We start from the raw sequence: 19546 nt of genomic DNA on the forward strand, positions 1-19546 counted from the left end.
TTGAAACCGAACGAGCTATTAGTATTTTTTTCATTGGATGGTACATTGTCAGAGTGATCAGCAGTTCCACTCATATGGAGACATGATTCACGGATAGCCCCAAAATACGATGACTGTTACCGTGAAAGTATTCGAACTATACGAGAATGGAAATGTTGTAACCAGCAATAGGAAATGTTTTGAATGATTCATTTCTAACGATTCTTGACGTAGGATTACGTCTCTTGGGAACATATGGGGGTACAAATTGAGAATAGAGCACATCGTGGAAATTGTCCAATTTCAAACGCTTATTGCTCAGTCATTTCATGATGGATTGATGAGATTTTTGCGTCAATCAATTTCGGCACTCCATAACATTTGTTTTACATTGAATAGAATAATATGCGTCATGAAACTAACTATAGAACAATTGAAAAGTCTCAACCCCTATCCTAACGGAAATACCCACTTCTGATTAGTCGAAATTGACGACACCTGCGGCAGCTCATGTCATGATTATTGGTCAGTTATTTCCTGATGGATTTACGATATATTCGCATTAATCGATCTGAGCACTTCATAACAATTCATCACAATGGATAAAATAATATATCATATGGAACTAACTATCAAATAATCGAAAAATCTCCAAACGGAAATACCTCGTTCTAATTGGTCGAAATTGAAGATACGAAGAAATCGGCATTGCAAATACATGAAATCAGGGGGAGCTTTTGTTTCCACCGACATGTATTCCCTAACAGAGATTTCAAATTCAAGGTACCTGGGGGAAATCAGCATATAAATAACCTCGTGGTCGATAGTTTAACAAACGACGCGCACAAATGGATAGTGCTCATTGTGCCTAGCGTGGGCATTTCTGATTGCATACATGCTGGCAAATAAGTTAGGAGCGATGAATGAGTGCGGACCAAAGCATTTTTTTCCGTTCCAATAAGGATCTTTCGATGGATTGATTGAAGAATGATGTTTCAATGAACTGAATAAAACTTATGTTTGATAGAATATAAATAAAATTTAAATTTGGCACTTTTATGTTGGTTGCTTCGTGAAATTTCATATCAATGACCGACCTTGCATTGTAAAAATTTTAGCACAAGTGTAAGTATATAATTGTGTATGGTAGCGGTCAATAAATTAATTTTTTACAAAATTTATTGGAGTTTTCAAAACCGCCTTTTGATTTGTAGTGCGATCATTCCTGTTGAATTATTCATCATCAAAGACGAAGAGGTAATTCCAGCAGACAGTAACAGAAATATATCTGTTACTGATCCGTTGAAGAATGCTTCAGAAAGACAGGTGAACAAATAACTCTCTGTAGATTTAGTTTTTAGCTTTGAACATAATCTCTTTCTAGTTCGTGACACATCTAGAAGTGCATCTCTATCTCTTTCGAGCCAATTTCCGAAGGTTTTTGATGGTGACATCTATTTTCCAAATGAACCATTTCGTCGTATTTGGAAAATCGTTTACGTAAGACTACGAAATTATTTCATTCAATTCGCTTATTCAGTACTCCAAATATAATTTCAGAAAAAAAACTCTTTAGAAATTTTACTGGTGACACCATTAATCCACATTTTTTGGCCACATATAAAAACCACAACAATACAGAAGTACTCTTCACCTGACGGCATGTAAATCGATGCGAAGGCTCCACCTAACAAAATCACACCACTGTGTTTGATATTTCCTATTCACAATATCATAGACACTCCGAAGAGATTTTGCTCTTGAATTTGTATCGAGCAAAATCGCTGTGTTTGATATCAACACCAGGATAGAACTTCTCAGCTTGCTAGCTGGAGCGAGATTGTGTATTTGAAATCGGGAAGCTTATAAGATGAACATGAGCGGCGCTTAAATTGCAATATTTGCTCTCTCCACAGTGTCCGTGTGCGCGCCTGACTCGCAGTGGCATATAAAAATTGAACCTCGTTGCTGCTTTAGTAGCTCATAACTGGAAACATAACTCTAATCAAAACTCTAACTAAAATATCATCCGGAGAATCCGCATGCGAGAAAGTTATCGTAATTTCCGTGCCTGCAAGCAACCGAACAGGACGCTGAAACAAAATCTGGTGGCTGAAAGACGCGCTCTAAATTAGTTAAAGGTTTTGCTGGATGCATGCTGATGGATGACGAAACGTACGTGAGGATGGGTTTTGAAGGCCCAGGCCTGAAATTCTATAAGGCCACTGCCAGATGAGATGTCCCCTGCAAATTTAAGCTCGTTTTCGCTGATGAATTTGCCCGGAAGTTCTTGAGTTGGTAAGGGATTTGGCAAGGTACCTCAGTGTTGATTACATTGAAAAAGACCTCAATCCTTCCAATTTCGCTCAATTACCAATTCCAATCGAAACTAAGTATTCGTGGGTATAGGTGGGTATAGGAGCAGCTGAAGCAGCAATGTTGACTGGTATTTCACAAAAGTTCTGTATATTACTTGTTAGTAGTGGCGGAGGCTTGTTCCGATTCCTTTCACGCTGGTTTGTTGTGGATACCAGATCTCTCATTTACCGATATTCTTAGCGTTTGAGCGATCCGTACCAAGATGATCGCCCTTGCAGTTTGCATACTTAGGCGTAGCATTCCCCTTCAGAAGATAGTCGCAACCGCGTAAACGAATCGAGTTCAAGGGGATTTTCCGTTTCGGGCTGCTGCGCCTTCAGTCTATGACTCGCTCCCCGACGATAATTCTCTGTCGCTGGACATCTTCTACCGCAGCTTACGATTGCGGGTTTCCCACTTGTCCATCTGGAATGATGGTTGGCGTGGAGAGCAAGAACTAAAGAAGATGCTACACAATCACATTTATCGCATATTGGGATTTTACCGAAATAAAAGGAAAGCTAAAATTTGTCGAATAAAGTCTGCTTCATTTAATATTGGAACAAATTCTTTTGCTCATTGTGGCGCTCCTAGTGGACGGATTTGGAAACTTTTTCCACGTGTCGGGAAATTCAATACCTTTCACCATGTATTTATGTCATAACACCAAACGATAGCATTTTGTAAACAACCGCCATGGAAGCCGAACGGAGAGATAAAATTGTGCACAGTTTTCTTGAAAATCCATTGTTGTCGGCATCTAAGCTAGCTAAACAGCTTAAAATGCCCAGAAATACCGTATGGCGTGTTATCAAGCAGTACAAGGAAACATTGACGACGGCTCGGAAGCCGCATTCGAAGCGTCGGAGTGGAACTGTCGACCGGAAACTGCGTGGGAAAGTCATCAAGGCCGTCAAGAGGAATCCCAATCTTTCAGACCGCGATTTGGCCAATAAGTTCCAGGCCGCTCACAGTACGGTGCGACGAATTCGTCTCCGGGAAGGAATAAGGTCATTCCGAGCCAGCAAACAGCCAAATCGGACGCTGAAGCAGAACAATGTGGCCAGAATCCGTGCTCGAAAGCTGTACGATCAAGTGCTGACCAAGTTCGACGGATGTATTCTGATGGACGATGAGACCTACGTGAAGGCGGACTTTGGGCAAATCCCAGGTCAAAAATTTTTTTGGCGACGGCTCGGGGGGATGTACCTGCAAAATTTAAGTTCGTGTTTGCGGATAAATTCGCCCGCAAGTACATGATTTGGCAGGGGATATGCAGTTCTGGACAGAAAACCAAAGTCTTTCTCACTGACAAGACAATGACATCAGAAGTCTACAAAAAAGAGTGCCTACAGAAACGGATTCTGCCGTTTATTCGTGCCCACGACCGTCCAGTAATGTTTTGGCCGGACCTCGCAAGCTGCCATTACAGCAAAACGGTTATGGAATGGTACGCAACGAACGGGGTCAGCGTAATACCGAAGGACCTCAACCCCCCAAACTGCCCCCAGTTCCGGCCGATAGAGAAATACTGGGCAATCACGAAGCGGAGGCTTAAGGCAAAGGGAAAACTTGTTAGGAACATGACTCAAATGAAGAACTGGTGGAATCAAATCGCCAAAACGGTGGACGAAAAGAGTGTGCGCCGCCTAATGTGCCGTATTACGGGAAAAGTACGAGAATTTCTTCGAAACAGCAATGAATAATTTTTCAAATTTTTTTTTATGAAAGAGTAAAGAAAATGCTACATTTGTATGAAAAACAAATTATGAATTCGTTAATAAATGACTGAACTACACGCAATTGTTTGTGTTCCAATATTAAATGAAGCAGACTTTACGTTTGAACGAGTTTTTTTTTCTAAATAACTGTTTAACAACACCGTTTCAATGGGTACTGGCATGATTTACGGAAGAGGGAACAGTATTTTTCAACCAGGAATTTTGGTGGAAACTCGTGCATGGTTTGAGCGGGATTCTGTGCAACCGGAAAGCTCAAGATAGTTTTCACATCATTCAATGCGATATATGTAAAAAAAGACTGAAATAAACAAAAAAATTTAAAACTTAAAAAAAAAAATTCAAGGTTTACATACATGTTTTGGAATCCTCTTCCCTACAGTTTTTGCGTGGATATCGTCGCAAAAAAAATGGATGGGTTATATCTATGATATTATATAACCGCAAGATTGACGTGGGATCTTAGCCTAGCAATTATTTGTTTGTATTGATTAAATTCTTGTTTGAATGAAACAATTTCCGAATTCTATTGAATTCAATAAATTTGCTTTGTGAGCAAAAAGATTGAAAAAATGCCATGCATTGTAAATTCATGCATTGTGATAGATTATGCTCTTCGTTACAAGTAAATTTAATGACAGTATTTTTACGTTTGGTATGATGCATAGGACAGAATTTGTGAACGGAAGGAATATCGAACAACTATTTTATTTTGTGTTTCCCTCTGAAGTTTGCATCTCTCAAGTGTACGTACTTCTCGAAGCGAATTTGCTTGAAACTTGAAAGTTCATTCGCATCTAGCGTCTGCACGATTTTTCCAGGTTTCTTAGTTTAGAAGATCGTGTTAGGGAAACATATTCTAGTCTACACAAAGGCAAGCGAGTACAAAAGTACTCGCAGTTTGCATTCATTCGCAAAGCCCATTTCCCCAGAAACCTTGGTTTTGAAATCTGTGTTAGGGAAACACATTTCAGTCGGAACAAAAATACCCCCGACTTGCATGAATTTGCAATGTCGATTTCCTCCAGGCACCTTAGTTTTGAAATCTCTGTTGGGGAACACATTTCGGTGGGATCAAATGCTCCACCTACTTTCATGTGTTTGCAATGCCGATTTCTCCAACGCTGTATGGTTTTCAAGTCTGTGTTAGGGAACACATTTCGGTGGGAATAAATGCTACCCCTTCTTTCATGTGTTTGCAATGCCGATTTCTCCATCTCTGCATGGTTTCGAAGTCTGTGTTAGAGAATATTTTCCGGTGAGAACAAAAGTCCCCCTACTTCCATGTAATTGCAATGCCGATTTCCCCGAGACTGCCTGGTTTTGATGGCTGTGTTGGGGAAACCGTAAATTGGGCCAATCAAAACGAAGCAATTAGGGCGTTTAGATAACGCTTAACATTTTACAGTTATTCAATTGTTTATCTAATAAAAAACAAGATTTTATTAATTGCGATATATGCGTCGAAATATTCCCTATCAATTGATGCAAACATCCTTCCGATCCAGTAAGAAATGTTCGAGTTATAAGCATTCGAAATCTTTCATTTTTTCCTGCATGTCCTGTGTTTAGGTTTTCGTTTTACCCCCCATATATTCCGGTTAGACGTAGTCCCACGTCAAAAAAATGACATTCCAGCAAAACAATGCTACTATTCATATCAGCAAGGAAACTAAGCAATGAATCAAGGACCAAAAACTTAATTTTTTGGACTGACCGGCTCGCTTTTCAGATTTGAATCCTGTTGAAAATTTTAGCGAGGATCCTTGTACGCAGAATCTACACTGAGAGTAAGCGGTTTGAAGAGCCCAAGGTTGCAATTTCAGAAACATGGAAAAATATCGAGAAATCCGTTCAGCAGAATGTGGTAAATATTATTCCAATACGAATTTTCCAGGTTATTAGCCGAAATGACAAAGCAAGTCAATTATTGACATGTAAATCAGCCGAACGTTTTGAATTTTTCATTGATGAATGAATTTTGAATTTATGAATTTTTAAGTGGTCTTATAGACACTGGACAGCTGAAATTATCATATTTAAGCACAATAAAAAAACAAACAAGTCTATTAAACGAAATTGACGTTAAATATACTTTTGAACGGCCGCGCACTTGAAAAGTCGGACTACGATATAACTAAAACAATTTTCACCACTGTTTTAACCACACGATACGAATTATATTTCCGAAAACTTTTTATTTGATTGACTATATTTAAACTTTTGAGATAACTTTGATACAGATTCATTTCAAGTGGTCCTCTTTGACCTATTAGCTTCTTGTTTCCGTATTTATGTATATACGGAAATTAAGTTCAAAAAGAGATTCATCTCAATACGTTTCTGTCTCTCTATCGAGATCAATTTTTTCTCCTAACGGGAGCTTAATGAAAACAGATTTAAGCTGCTGATATTGAAATGCCCATAAGTAGGTTCACAATTGTTGTAGGGTTTTTTTTTATATATGAAAGTTTGTTGCGGAAAGTATTATTTATCCTAGGGTTGTTTCAACATATACTTTATTCTAAGCATTCAAAGATATATGAATGTATCTTGTTGAAATTCTAACTGTTTGTGTTGCAAAGAAATAGAATCAGGGTGGTCTTATAGAAGTTGGACATAGTGTATTACATAATGATATGCATTGCTTCCGGAAACGAATAATAAGTTTATGATGCTACGATTGTGAGTTCATAAAATATGCGATTTTGTCTTTCCAGGTGGAACGCCCCGGTCAGCTTAGCGATGCACGCGCCCGGTACCGACTTTGTGCCCACCATCAACTCGATCAAATACCTGAGAGACTGTTTACCAGAAAGTCATTTAGTCCGCCAGCTCGTCACATTTCATATTTATTTTAGTAGTAAACATATTCCGAAAATCGTGAGTAGAGTTCGGTTTGGATCTCGATGATATTTTTTTTGACTAGGTTTTTTTCTTCCCACGAACAGGTTCCTAAGTTCGACAAAGTATTAGAACCGCCCCACAACTGCTCGCTACCGGCGCCGTACTTCAATGTGTCCAGCTCGCAGCTCTACAAGACCCAGAAGAAGCTGCTCTATCCGGTCAACGTGGGACGGAACATTGCACGCGATGCGGCGATGTCCCACTTCATCCTAGCTAGCGATATCGAATTGTACCCGAATCCGGGCCTAGTGCATAAGTTTTTAGAGATGATAGTTAGAAACGAGCCGGTGCTCCAGCGCAAGAATCCCAGGTTGGTTGTTGGGAGAGGTTCGGCGGAAGACCTCTATGACCTCAGTTTTCTTGATGATTGACACTGTACTTTCAGGGTGTTCCCGCTGTCGATATTCGAGGTAGATAGCAGTTCGCCCGTGCCGCGAGATAAAACCGAACTGCAGGAGCTGCTGCGGAATGGGAAAGCTATACCATTCCACAAGCGGGTATGCTCCAGCTGCCATGGAGTGCCCAAATCGAAAGAATGGATCGCTGCCAACGAAACGGATGGTTGGTGTTTCAAGGACTTCGGGTATTTCAGTATTTTTAAAATAACTTGAGCTTTCCTTCTTTTCAGACTTGGGAGTTTTCCATATAGGCAAACGGGTAGGATATTTCGTCCACTGGGAGCCAATTTATATAGGAACACACGCCGATCCACATTATGATGAGCGATTGAGTTGGGAGGGTAAAAGTGATAAAATGACCCAGGTGATTTTGGTTGCATTTTGCATTGTGGGAACTCGAAACATCACCATTTACTGTTTTATTTTTAGGGTTATGCTCTCTGCGTGTTGGACTATGATTTCCACATCCTAGACAACGCATTCCTGGTGCACAAGCCGGGCATCAAGGTGCTCAAAAAGGATCCGAAGCGAGCGATGCTCGCCACCAAGACGAACCAACTGATCAAGAAGATCATCTATCCGGAGCTGCAAGTCATGTATGGCACCCGGAAGGGCTGTGCTGTATAGTTGAAGGGGAAGCAAACGATACAATAGTATAGAGCGGATAGTGCTACGGATACGGGTGGAAGTCTCGGTAGCAAGTCGATCACGAACAGGGAGCTCGCGCTCCGAAACATTGGTGGTGGGTTTAATTTGGATGGGGTTTCCGCCGCATCTTCGCCCCTGTCCTCGCTGGTAGCCACGGCTGGGGCGGGTTTTTTGCTCTCACTCCGAGAGCGTCCGCCGCACGTGGGCAACCGGCGGAAGAAGGGCAAACGAAAGGGGTATGTAAGGCGGAAGTAAGTAAGATTAACTCTACGTGTAAGGGTAAGAGAATGAGAGCGTGCTTCGAGGATCAAATGATGTGTTGTGTGGAGAAAAGAATGCGCGTTTTAGACGTATAAGCAGAAAAGTGATATAAATTACTACTTATATCTTAATATACTCTTAGGATTAGAATAACAGGCAAACTATAGGCTGTTTTTCTATAGATGGAGAAACTCTATTTCGACGTGATGAGTTTTTGTATCTCTCCATGGATCGATTGACTGCGAGAAGAACAACAAAAAAACATTGTACTATAAAGAAGGATACAAAGCAACCAAAATGAGAGGATAATGATGGATATTTTTTAAATCACTTTTACACAGAGGAAGCAAACTGTAATACAATAAGCGCAAACCAAATGCAACCGAAAATTCACTCACATATTATACATGACAAAAGAGTAAAACGCGTTACCATGTAGCGATCCCAAATGTCGCATAGAGCTAGTTTTGGTCGTTCAAATCGAAATAGCTGCAAGTATCGTAAATTTGCTGTTTTGATCACTTAGAGGGACATAAATCAACAAACAACACGGGGTAAAACTACTGCTCTCACTACTACTTCTACTAGTACGAAGAAGCTGCCTTCCCGGACAGAAAAAGGTGTTAAGTGTTTAATTATTTGGTGGGTCGTTCCTCATTCATCCCAAACACTCGTGGATTGAATGGATGGAAGATGGCACTTTGATTTGAATAATACATGATGCGGTCGGTTAAATGATTCTGATACGGTTTTCCAAAAAGGAATACCCTCAGAAGCAAATTTGGCTCCATTGAGCAAACCACACCCAATTGAATCTTCCTCTTCCACCTCAGTCTTCGTTTTCCAGAAAATTTATGTTTCTTCTCTAAGATGAGTGCCTTATCATGTTAAACATAACAACAACAAAAGATGTAATCACAAATGAACACAATTGGGTATAAATAACCACAAAGAAGGCAAGGGATAACTTTTTGTGAAGTTATTTACGAGTAAATTCACCCGTAATCATAATCATTCATAACACCCTCGGACAGTATTTGGTTCAGTGAATGCTCACCTTGTAATTTTCCTCATTTTATTTGTAAGTGCAATGCGTTCCAAAAAAAACAACAAAAAGCCATAACGTGTAGTGGTGGGAACTATCTTCTAGAAGGTTGCTGTTCCTAGAACTAAAACGATTTTACATTATTATTATTAGCGCTAAGTCACATAACGACGAATGAACAAGAACCGCGAAAAATGTGCTCAGTTTAATTTGTAATTATTACAAATAAGTAATTCTTTATTGGCTCCGTTAGATGAACTATACCAACGCACTAGAGAAGGAAAATAGTGGTGTATAATGCGTAGGAGTTAAACACTTTCTTTTTTACATATTAGCGTGCAACCAATTGTGTACCATAAGTCTCAAAACTATTGATCAAATAGCGTCTAAGAACAATACAGTTGTATTCGAATAGTGAGATATTATTCAAAATATTCCCACTTGTGTATATTCCTCTGTAGGCGAACAAATGGGATTTAGTTAGTTTAGATTTCTTTCCTCTTAAAATATTTCGAGCGAGATTTTCAGCAACGACGCAACGGACAAACACACACACACACACACATACGCTATAAAAGTTACTACCATAGGTCTACAAGCCAATTGAATGAGTGAAAATCGTAAACAGTTACTGCGTTAAACGTGGAGAAGGGATGCGCATACATATATTTAGTGATAGGGTGGTTTTTAATCAGTCGAAGACACAACACATTGTCATATCCTGCAACGTTATCTTCGCTATATTACGACAAAAAAAAACAATATGTACGACTTATTTATTATGTTTTTAGAAAAACAGGACGCCGCGAAACAGAAGAACTAAGCCATTTCCATACTTCACTGCTTTACATACGTACATGCAACAAAAAAAAACAAAGAATTCATTAGGCATCACATTAAACAAAAATGAGATAACAAAACCGGAGTCACCTAAACACACACACAATACATCACGAAACAAGATCGTATGAACAACAAAACACATTTGTGAGATAAGTGAGAGGAGTAAAAAAACAATGAGCAAAAAACTGCATACGAACGCCCAACTCTTTTATGTGAGCAGTTCGGAAAAAAGCGAAAAAAAATAAATGTATTGAAAATTATAACGAAAATTATCTCCAGGGACCGTTCCGGTACCATTTTGTGTAGGAAATATGAGAAAACATTGGGTACTCTGTTTGAATGCTGACGTACGAAAATCATTTTACATACTTTTTCAATTATTTATCTGTGTTGTATATAATAGCATACTTCTAAACTCCCGACATTAAATTTTGCACGTGCCAAGTCTTACAAGAAATCCGAATAAATCAGAATCGCATATAATATCAATCAAAGTATGTATCGTGTATATTTGAAATCGCATAAAATGTAAAAACTCGATTTTATATACCATTATCAAATTAAGTCGCAATTCGGTATAATAAACATCAATTTTATGATGTATATTGTCGTGAAATATATTTAATCCGCATCATATGCGTATATTACGCTGATGCAGTTTATGTGTCGTATAAGCGTATAATTTTAATCGATTCAGTACTGTAGTAAATCGTGTTGCATGCTGAAGAAAATCATGGAACAGTAATCATATTATATCCTAATAAAGAACATATTACATCATATTGAAATGTCAATGAAATGCTGATGCACTTGAAAGTTTTAACCGCTGTTGAATTAAATTTCAGATAGCCGCGCGAGATAGCTGGTGGATGATAATCCAGCCGACCGGAGTTCGAACCCACACCGGAGCAGTTTTCACCAAACATCAATCTGTGTCATTTTAAACATTTATATTCCACTCCCAACATAAGTCAATCAATCAATTATTATTTCTACGAACATATATACTCATATATAAAAATGGCGATTCGTGAGGTTATAATAAACATTTCACAAAAATATTTTGCGCCATTGGTTTTCTTTCTATGTCTGTAATCAATCGTATATGAGTATGGTAAAAGTCGTATTTGGTGCTTTGACAATTCATGAATATTTTCATATTAGATCGCAATTCAATTCCAACATAATCGCTATTATAGCCGGTCAAAGTTGCATATTCATCCAAACAAATTCGGTAAGCATTTGCCATGTATGTATATGGCCTCCACTTTTGCATGCATATGCTAGCTAGGCGCATTATATGCTAACCAAATTTTAGGGCATATGATGTTATGTATACGCTTGTTATGCGATTTAATGTTTGCTGGGTTGGTTGTAAACACATTGGTCATTTAAGCATCAATGCATACTTGAAATCTCCATTTTGGAAATTTAAATTCATTTTTCATAATAACGTATTTTTTTAAATCCCCGAAAAATTATATGAATAGTCCATACCAACATTTCACCAATACATCAGAAGATGGGCACTTTTACAGATATCAAGTTTTTTTAACAACAACTTTTTTCGTGTTTTGTTTGAAAGAATTACAACCAATCCTAATTTTGTTCAAAGTCAAGATAGCGAGTAGTCGACAAAGTTTTAGATCTTATTGAAATATGAACTTTTTTTATCTTTTATAGTTTCTGGTATATATGACATTTTTGCATGACGACTCCTGAGAAAATAATGTTTAACTCGTGATATTTTTGTGTTCTTGACATATTTCTAAATGGAAAAAAGTTTGCGGAACAATTCAATCGCGATAATTGACACACAAAAATGTGACGAGTAAAACTTTAATAGTAAATTTCCAAAGAAAACATGGAAAAGTTGTTAGAAAAACTATTTTCCTGTAGCAGAGTTCTTCTTGCGATGTATGGGTGCCTTCTGACCATTTTATAGGCTGCTTATATAGTTTCAGATTTTTAAAAAACATGATGTAAAAAAATTTGGATATACTATTTTTTTTCGAATGACATTTTTGATATTTTTGATTTAAAACTAAAATAATTTTATACGTTTCATTCTTTAACCAAATTTTGTAGGTCTTTTGGTTTTTATGTTGAAATTTTTCGAAAAAAAGCCAAAAAAAAAACTAAAATTAAAAAAAAAACTCATTTAAAAACTATAAGAACTACAAAATCAACAAAAAAAAAAACAAAACACAAATTGATTGATGCATGAAATGTAGGATTTTTTTTATATTTCGTTTATAAATATTAAACAAATAAAAAAAAAATCCAAAATTAAAATTATTTTTTCTTATAAATATGTTTTTGAAAAATATTAATGTGTGGAGATCATACAATTACAAAAAAATCATCCATTCATTAGAAGAAAGGCACTGCTACATGGGAAGACTTGTCCTACCAGCATCTTTTCATGTTTACTATGGAAAATTACTACTAGTTTTTAACTCGTAACATTCTGATGTGTAAATTATCGCGAATGACATGTTCTGTAAACTTTTTGCTATTTAGAAAAATCCCAGCCAGTGTTGCCACACGTACAGATTTATCTGGAAAGGTACAGAGTTTTTCGCTATTTTTGGTGCTAATTCTGAGAGTACAGATTTTCGTCAAAAAGTACAGATTGGTACAGATTTTTTCGCATGTGAAATTTCTTACGTTTGAACAAAGCAAAATTAAGTTATATGTCGGCTTTTACGCCGCAGTATTTACAATGCAATAATTGATCAGTTTCATTAGGACGGAATTTCTTACAAGGATCGTCTGAAAGAATTCGCCACGAACGGTGCGACCGTGATGATGGAGATTTAGAATTCCGTAATACGCTTGATAGAAATCGATTGCCCAGATCGAGTAGTCGTTAAATGTACATGTCATTCACTGATTTTGTGTGCCAGTTATGCATGTGAGAAAATCTCTGACTATTTTGAGCATATTTTGAGGTATATGTCCCTATAGCCCAAATAGCCCAAAAAGGACTAAAGAATTCGAGGTAATTCAGGAAACATGTGTTTCAAGCGTTTGCACGGTTCTACGATGGGAATATACAAGATCTGGAAAATGAATTCCGTATCCTGAAGGTAAAATTACTCCGTAAGGAAATCTCAGTTTCAGAAGACAAGCTTGTGCAGGGTTGGTGGACAAAAATTGGATGCCTAAAAAAATGACGGTTCGCTCGCATTTTCGGCGCTCCGATGCCATGTTTGTAATGTTCTCACTAAACCTCACTCCTCAGCAATAAGTTTCGAAATCGGCTCAGCAACGATACCCTGAACGTTATTTTGAGGTGAAAAGATTTGATCAAACATCGTGGTGGCAGTTCGAAAATTTTTGTAAATGATAGTATGCAGTCTAGATTCAGAAAACCGATGTATAAGCATCTTCAAACACAAGAATGACTTTCAAATGTAAATGTAGTATTTGTAGTAAATAAATGAGTATTTTTTCATGCTAATAAACCATATTTTGTTCTACATCAAATATTTTCGATGGTACAGATTTTTGGAAAAAAATTACAGATGAGAAAGATTTTTAACCCCTCTGGTACAGATTATAATGTGGCAACACTGATCCCAGCAAACTTTAAATCGTATAATATGTCATTCTCTTAGTAGTATATAAAATTTCACCAGTAGCTTTAAAAAATCATGCTCGGTACACAATTTGAAAATAAAAACTTTATTTGTGCGGTAGGTAGGGACTGCATAAAAAACAGGAAGTGGGTTATATCTATGGTATAACCGCAAGGGTGACGTAGGACTATCGTTGATTTAGAGATCATTTGTATGAAGTTGAATCTGAATTCATTCTGAATGAATGAATATTTGGAGAACTTCGAAAACGAGAGCGTTACGTTGGAGGCACAAGGTTTTATGCATCCAATATTGGATACGGAAATATCCTACTGATGGGGAAGAATAATCTTCAGAAGCTATCCTGTTGATTGCGATTGATTGAAAAATCACAAAACCTAATGTATTTGGTCACAGTGTTACATGGATAGAAAACATTAAAATAAACTCTTTCATATGAATGTAATTTTAAATTCCCAGAGGAACTGGCAGATTATTTTCAGTAACGATTAGATATTTCCACATTTTCCTCGATACTGGAAGCCCACCAGTGGTTAATGCTAACTCGATAACCATCTGTTAATAGCACTTGATTGAAACATATTTGGTCACAGTGTTACATGGATAGAAAACATTCAAGTAAACTCCTTCACATGAATGTATTTTTAAATTCCTAGAGGAACTGGCAGATTATTTTCCGGATCTTTCTCGATCCAAACGGAAAGAATTCCGTGCGTTTATGTGTGTGTGTGTAGCGGCTGCTTCGAGATCTTCCCGGGGAACCGTTTGTAGCATCACTCTCCTCCTGATGGATTCCCTTCTGGCCTAAGGTGCACAAACAGGCTCTTGGTGACACCGTTCATCCGCGCTTTCATGATAAATGAAGAGCTTCACCACAACAGCGACAACATGCTCCAATCGCTGTTCAATTAGAACTGTGTGGATTTCCGAGCGGCGCTCGCTTATATACCGATTGGTGATTTCAATAGCCTATTTTGAAAGCAAATTTAAGACTATTGAAACAAGTTTTTGGATCAGAAAGTAACAAGTATAGAACGCGTAGACATTTTATCTTTCGAATGAAGTGTTTATCATACCATTTCGTTCAGTTGTTTAGGAGCTATTAACACTCAAAATCTCGGTCTCCGGCGTAACGCTTTCGTTTTCGAAACTTTGATTTTACACCCCGGTATAGAAATGAAAGACGTAGTCCTACGTCAAAATGTTTCCACATGAAAACTCAAATCCACACCGTTCACCGTTCGATTCCCTTTTGTTTCCCTGCTTTGCGATGAGACAGTTTGACTTTTCGGTTGCGCGTGGCTGTGTTGGGCTTTTAGTTGCATGTCGAAACTTGTTGCTATTAGAAATCATGTCATGCGCAACTTAGAGCATTTGATGGAAGGATTGAATGATTTGAGAAGTGGATAATGAAATGCGTATAAAACATCGAAAAAAAATAGACGATAACTTCGTCAAATACGCTTCTTTTCTTTTTTTCTTTTTTTTATCCCATTTATTTATTTAAGGCTCATTAGCATTTTAGCTGTAACAGAGCCGAATTTTTAATCGTGTACATGTCACATGGATACCATATATCTATAATTAGCACATTACACAGTTGCCATTCGCCACTATTCCTTCTATATCATTGCATATGGTACATTCACACAGTAGCCATTTAGGCGTAAGAGTATTCTTTCTGTTCTTCCATTATTCAGTTGGACCACCGGACAGCGGAGACAGTTGATTGGTAATGGTAATGAATTAAAGAGACTTTAAACTCTGAGAGTTCATTCGTCTCTAACAGTTGATTGATCATTGTTGAGTTATTTATAGAACAGCAGCCCGATGTGTCTTGCAGAGCAGAGCAGTTGTATGGATGAATCGATCTTATTTCGACCGTGGATCGATCTCCATCGCTGATGATTGTTGCGTGGACGTAGCTATTCTGTAACAACACAAAGATGGTCAATGAGGGTCCTGAGTTTTGAACTCACGATTGATCGCTTACTAAGCGAACGCGCAACCAATGTGGCTACGGGGACCCCCTTCGCTTCTTTTCTTATACCGCACAAAATAAAAAACGTACAAAAAAGACCGCACAAAAAAGGTTTTCCTTTTCACGATTTACTTTATCCGAGGGGAGGTTGTAAGACGATTCCGCGGATGAGTGGATATCTACTGTATATTGTCGATCAAAGCATACATCGTGTATATTAAAAATATTACAATTTTTTTCTCTATCTCGAGAACTTGTAATTGGGTATGACAAACATTGGTATATGATATGCGCTGTCGTGAAATTGAACTAACCGACATCATATATCTCATATCATATACTCTGTCACTTAGATCAATTTTACGATAGTGTGTATCATAAAACCGATGTTTGTTATACCGAATTACGATACAATCTGTAGTGATAAATAATCGTGATAATCGTGTCTTTCGCATTTTATACGTATTTTATTCGCACATTATACTTTGATCGACATTATATATGAATGCGATTCAATGATTTGATGTTTGCTAGGCCCAACTGGCATATACATGCAAAAGTGGAAGTGATATGACAGTTGATTGAGAATTAGTTTACATGAATATACGACTCACACATGCATCTAGTACGACTATTAACATACGTATATACGATTTACTACAGGTGTTACGCAATCCGCGTGTGCGCTCTATTCCGAAACAACGGTTCAAGATGCTGTAAAAAAATATCGTTTTCAAGCCAGAGACACACAATAGCGATGAAGATACAAATAGGAGATAATAGGTTCCTCATCCTTGAAAAGAAAATTTAACTGAAATGGTAAAAGAAAAATTGAATCGCTATACTCTATTAAAAATTGAAAATAAGATCAATCGAAATCAATCTAATTTGAATTTATGCAATTTACGAATTAGTTTAAGGTGAGATGGATGCACAGATTTATATATTTGAATAGAAAAATTAAATTAAAAAATTAATCAATTTAATTTTTATTCTTTGTAACAGAAGGTTTAATATCAGAAGCAGTAGGTGAAGATTAGACCGTGGAGGAGACTGGAAGTAAATATATTTGTTATAAAAATGAAATACGAAACTAAATAAAATATTTATAGGATTTTGTAACCATCACACTAACGGAATAGAGTTGGTTTATTTAAATTGAACATCCTCCCGTGTTCAACAACAGGCAAACAAAAAAACACCAATGTTCGTGTGGTTATATAATTATTTTTAAAACCTCACGAATCACCATTCGTATATATGACGATAAATTCTAAAAATAGGAATTATACAATTGTCTTTTAGTGGAAAGGAGATATCAATATTTAAAATGAGTGGTGGTGATGGTTAGGGAAATTTGTTCCGATGGATTCGCACTCCGGTTGTTTGAATGGTAAGTAACATCTGTCTCGCACGGCTACATGTTTACATGGGTTTTCCGGGAAAAAGCGTAAACTAAAGTTTACACATCATTCGATCCAAATTTTATATTTATGAATGGAAGAAATCTTAATATTTTTAATCATTAAGGGCGCCATTGAGATGATTTGACTTTTGAATGATAAATAATGGTCATTTATTTATCTATGAATATAATTTTCAAAGCAGTTTGTTGTGCATTTCAGATTTGTCCGTTATAAGCTTCCATCGTTTAGTTTACAACGTAGACTGGGGTTTAAAAACTTTTCATTAGTTTCGTTTATATCTGTGATAGAACATATTCTCTTCACGCTATGGATTTCCTTGTTTTCTGTTGGTGATTTTCCCTGCAGTTATACGCTTCGTTGCAATTTCCTCCGCCTAAACCGATTACCATCGCCCTCAAACATCCCATGATGGACCCCGAACATTTTATATTTATGAATGGAAGAAATCCTAATATTTTTTTTTCTAAACCTGGAAGCTGTCGTAATTATGAAGGGCGCCCGCCATTGAGATGATTTGACTTTTGAATGATAAATAACAGTCATTTATTTATCTATGAAAATAATTTTCAAAGCAGTTTGTTGGGAATTTTCAGATATGTCTGTTATTAGATTCCATCTTTTAGTTTACAACGAAGACTGGGATTTAAAAACTTTTCATAAGTTTCGTTTATATCTCTGATAGACATTATTCTCTTCACGCTATAGATTTCCTTGTTTTCTGTTGGTGATTTTTCCTGCAGTTATACGCTTCATTGCACCGCCCTCCGCCTAAACCGATTACCATCGCCCTCAAACATCCCATGATGGACCCTGAACTAGCGTCTTTTCCAACCATGTTTCCAGTGAGCCAACTTACGCCTAAGCTGTAAACAAATATTTAACATTTTTTTTTCTTTTGGGACACATAATTCATACTTCCACACAGAAACCCAATAAGACTTGGTGTACTTCAGGTCCCTCGATAGGCCGCTGCTCTCGCAAATAACGCTCTGAACGCACTCTCCGTTATCTTCCCTCGCAAACACTGCGGCGTCCATCGAATCCAGCACCTTGCGAGCGATCTCGTTGATCTCTCGTCTTCGCGCCCCTTCGATGCTAGGAATAGATCGGACAGTCCGCTTCCTCCTGACTTCAGTCTCCCCGCCACCATCGATATCCCCCTCCATTGGAATCACCATCATATTGGCGTCGTTACTTGTCATTGTGACGCACATAATCACCTGCAGAATGAACATTCCAAATGACAGAAAGGCCAACGTCGTCAGAGCGATGTCAAATAGATCCTTCAGATCGAGTCCCTTTCCGATGCCCTTTTCCTCGATTTCGATAGCCGGGTGGTAGGAGTAATCGCCACGTGCCGCATTCTGCGGGGCTTCACCCTTCAGAAGTTCTTGTTGATGGGATGCTCTGCTCGGGTGTAACTGATCTGATCTAGGATGCTGATAGAGCTTGGGAGCATAAGACAGTCTATGGTGAGCCCCGAATTGGTACGGGTTGTAACCCATGGTATGATAATTAGGATAAGCGTGATTGATCGGTTGTTGCGGATCGGGTTGCTGGATGGCGTAACCAGTTATGACGCCCTCGTCGAAGTACTCATCCTCGTCCGATACTCGGGGGTTCGAAGGTTGGAATGAATCCGAACGATGGTTGGCGTGATTTGTTGTGTTGGATGGTGAAGTCGACGGTGACAGGTAGTTGCGGTGAATGTCCTCGAGAGTGGTTGACCTGTAACGAGAGACGGTTTATGTCAATGGATTGATTAAAACAAACGTGCGAGCAGATTTGATAGTTTACTTGGACAGCCAATCCTTGTATCCCGATGAACCTTGATCGAACAGCATCGCATCCTTTGAAGTTTGACTGCTATTTTCGGACATCGTGGGACTAGTTCCGAATCTTTTAGAGATACTGAGTGTAACCGGTATTATTTCGGATATTAATTGTTTTGCCAGAAACCCGTTGCAACGATACTTGTTTATCATTTTTCTGTTAAATAAATTTCAGGTTGACTATAATGCTCTAATATATCACTTGATTGCATACTACCTATGAAATCCCATTGTAGAAAATGCGGTTCCAAATGTGCCATCATCTTGGGTAACATTGAACAAGCTATTCAGAATACGTTTTTGTTTTGGCTCCAATCGGCTCTCCATCGATAGTTCTTCAGAACCTTGCAGCATGAGGAAACTCGCCGGCATGAACTTTTCATCCAGAATATCGTTCATATCGATCGTTAGAAAACTGTCCTGCATTCCCGTTGCCTTACACTTTCCGACGACGAGAAATAAAACCAACGATAGGATTTTCATCTTCCAAACACAACCGCTTATCACAAAAGACAACGACAGA

The 19546-nt window shown here is 37.9% G+C and overlaps 2 protein-coding genes across 6 annotated transcripts in view; one reads left to right on the top strand and one right to left on the bottom strand.

Moving 5' to 3' along the window:
• LOC129777508 (beta-1,4-glucuronyltransferase 1) overlaps positions 1 to 10512 on the top strand; it is a 191646-nt gene extending 181134 nt beyond the window's left edge. For all 5 annotated transcript variants that reach the window (XM_055783805.1, XM_055783802.1, XM_055783803.1 and 2 more), the window contains 5 exons: positions 6797 to 6959; positions 7028 to 7293; positions 7369 to 7544; positions 7612 to 7745; positions 7811 to 10512. In XM_055783805.1, the coding sequence (XP_055639780.1) occupies positions 6797 to 6959; positions 7028 to 7293; positions 7369 to 7544; positions 7612 to 7745; positions 7811 to 8008 (937 nt within the window). In that variant the 3' untranslated portion in view covers positions 8009 to 10512. The remainder of the gene's footprint in view (positions 1 to 6796; positions 6960 to 7027; positions 7294 to 7368; positions 7545 to 7611; positions 7746 to 7810) is intronic.
• A 7267-nt stretch (positions 10513 to 17779) lies between these two features.
• Positions 17780 to 19531, bottom strand: LOC129778920 (uncharacterized). The gene is made up of 4 exons (XM_055786097.1): positions 19241 to 19531; positions 18989 to 19180; positions 18107 to 18919; positions 17780 to 18054 (listed from the first exon to the last, which is right to left on the bottom strand). Exons 1-4 carry the CDS (start codon positions 19504 to 19506, stop codon positions 17886 to 17888), a joined length of 1440 nt encoding a protein of 479 aa, XP_055642072.1. The 5' UTR covers positions 19507 to 19531; the 3' UTR covers positions 17780 to 17885.
• Positions 19532 to 19546: the final 15 nt, after the last annotated feature.

The sequence above is a fragment of the Toxorhynchites rutilus genome, chromosome 3 (assembly GCF_029784135.1).
Source record: "Toxorhynchites rutilus septentrionalis strain SRP chromosome 3, ASM2978413v1, whole genome shotgun sequence".
In the NCBI taxonomy this organism is placed as follows: Eukaryota; Metazoa; Arthropoda; class Insecta; order Diptera; family Culicidae; genus Toxorhynchites; species Toxorhynchites rutilus.